At 41.8% G+C, this 2,692-nt stretch overlaps 1 protein-coding gene across 1 annotated transcript in view; it reads left to right on the top strand.

Moving 5' to 3' along the window:
- col11a2 (collagen, type XI, alpha 2) overlaps positions 1–2,692 on the top strand; it is a gene marked incomplete in the record, with an annotated part of 41,857 nt that overhangs the window by 19,580 nt on the left and 19,585 nt on the right. The window contains 2 exon segments of the mRNA XM_042214111.1: positions 415–534; positions 1,820–2,035. Coding sequence (XP_042070045.1) covers positions 415–534; positions 1,820–2,035 — 336 coding nt within the window.

Raw genomic sequence — 2,692 nt, 5'->3', positions numbered from 1 at the left:
TATTGACTGCATGTGTGTTTTCCTCAGGCTGCTGTTAGAGGCCAGAAAGGAGAGAAAGGCGAGCCTGCTGTCTTGGAGCCTGTGAGTCAATTCAACAGTTTTACCTGACCGGGTGTTTTGGGAGGGGAGGGGTTGTTTTACCAGAAGCTACAGGGAATTGCACTGGCAACCTTCTCATTACTATCCTGGATTCTGAAACGACCTGAAATTTCTTTTCAAAAACGGTTCTTTAAACTTTAAAGATGTGAGTTGCAGCTAAAAAGCTCTTTGCCTTTGCCAACCACAGTTTCATGTCTCATTTCTTCTTTTAACTCATCATGAACCAGAAGCAGACTTTGAACTAACCATACTCTCTCAATCGAATTTGCTTACTTCCTCCCTGCTCCCCCACTTCCTGTCCACTTGACCAATTAGGATGTAGACACTGAATATTCTGAGGCTGGCCACACCCCTACAGAGACTGATTATTACTATGAGGAGACCTTCACAGAGCCAGAGGGTGAGGTGGTTGGACAAGAAGAAAACGCTGTACAGGTAAAAAGAAGATGACACACTTATCAGAAGCACACATCAGGTCAAGCTAGAGTCCACAGAACAGCTTAAACTTCACATACGTGTGTTTTAATAAAACCTCTGAGGGAGAGGAGGATGTGATTCCTGTGTGGTGGTGAGCCCAGTCTTTGTAGTGTAACAAAGTAGTTTAAGCTCTTTGTTTCTCCGTTTACTTTTCTAACCACTCATCACTGTTTTGTCGGCATCGATGTCACGTGACAAGACATAAGAAAAACCTCTTTCAAAACAGAATGCACCGCAATCATCCGAGTGTACCATCGGATATTTTTACGTGGTTCCCGTTTTTCCTAACAGCAAGAGTCCCGTTTTGTTCTCATCTCGAGATCCGTCATTGTCATTATCTCGACATAAGAACAAGAATCTTGTGAAAACAGGATCCACATGAGAATATTTGATATGTGCTTTGAACCTCAGCAAAAAAAGATGAATTAAATGCATTCTTGTTTGAGAGACAATCTAACTGTACTAAAGATCTAGATGATTTGCAAATTCATCACATTTTTGATTTTGTTTTGTTTTCCAGTTTCTATTTTTGCTGCTTTTTTATCATGATATGATTTAGAAACCAAATACCGACATTATTCATAATTATCAGGGAGGGTGTGTCAGATATATTAATGCAATGTGGATTTTTTTATATTAGAAAACTGTGCAGTAAATTCACTGGATTCTTGTTTGTTATTAAACTTACATGGTAAGTAAAAAATAAGAAATAACATAGTTTTTGCTTTGCGTAGCAGCTCGTCTTCACAAAGTGTTTAACATCAGCTCTGTGTGTGCACGTACGATGCAAACATCACCATTAAAAGTGTTTTTACTTCTCAAACCTTTACATTTGTGAGAACATATTTGATCACCGGTCATCACGAGGACTGATGTTAAAAAGCTTTGGTGAAATTGTTCCAGAATAAACTAAACTTCAGATGATTAATGGAAGATTTAGGGTTTCCAGGATAAACCTGATCGCCTGTACGGTCTGCCAGATGTCTGTTTGTGTTCTCTCCCTCTGTGACTGTTTATTTATAAAAGGTAAGACTCACTTTTTTCTGTATGCTCCTCTTCCACCGCTGCTTTCCTCTCATTCTTCATTTCAATTCCACCCTGAACATTTCCCCGTCCTGCACACCTCTCCCCCTCTCTTTGACTATTCTCCTCGTCCTTTCTGCACCTTTTCTTTTCCTTTGCTTGAATCATTCTCTCGTGCCCCTCCATCCATCCCGCTGTGGCTACGATAAACTCGTCGCAGCCTCAGGTGGAGCCAGCACTGGTGGGAGAAGAGGTAGACGCCGCCAAGGCGGGCGGTACTGGAGAAGAGCTCTTCACTGAGGAGTATGAGACTGGGGACGTGGGCCTTAAGGAGTACGACTATAACTACAGAGACTACAATGAACCATCACCAGAGACTGCAGAGGTTGATGGCAACATTGGCCCCGCCCTGTCCGCTGTGACAGACGAGGGAGGCGTAAGTCGCTTTGCTTCAGAGGCAAAAACACAAAAAACATTTCAACCAGCTCTACAAAGTATCGTGAAATTGCATTCAGTGTCCCGTCACGTGACTTGTTTGAGTTTGCACTGCAGAGAGAGATTATCTTACATTAAGCCTTACGTTAATTCAGCTGCTGATGTTTTGGTAGCTAATTTGCTAATTTGAATTCAAACACTGAACATTGCTTTGAGAACTGGCACAGAGATGATCCTCAAACATGGAGTTAAGAAGCCTCAGCTGTCCAGACTGGATGCATCAACCATCATTCACCAAACCGTGAATTCAGAGTGGACGACATTCATGTAAAATTTGTTCACAGTCTCCGTTTTATAGCCTGCAAACTCAGTCAGTCACAGAGAAACGGACAGCGAATGCATTTCAAGGCAAAGTTATCACAGCAGTGGTTGAAATGGGTTTTCTTTTATAGTGTGTGTATTGAGCCTTACAGTAACTTATACTGTCACATATGCTCCATAAAGAGGCATTCAGAGGTGATCTTTCGCCCTGAATGTCGTTTTGAGTATATGTCTTTGTATTTTGGTGCCCAGCTCAGAGGATTCTGTATCTGTGCATAAATACGTCTGTAAGTCATGGACCAACAGTTTGGAGAGCTGCTGAATCAATGGTATTTGG

The sequence above is a fragment of the Haplochromis burtoni genome, unplaced genomic scaffold, assembly GCF_018398535.1.
Source record: "Haplochromis burtoni strain Fernald_Lab_line unplaced genomic scaffold, NCSU_Asbu1 Contig_519, whole genome shotgun sequence".
Taxonomy (NCBI): domain Eukaryota; kingdom Metazoa; phylum Chordata; class Actinopteri; order Cichliformes; family Cichlidae; genus Haplochromis; species Haplochromis burtoni.
The sequence above is the reverse complement of the archived record's forward strand: the minus strand, read 5'-3'. Positions and strand labels throughout refer to the sequence as shown.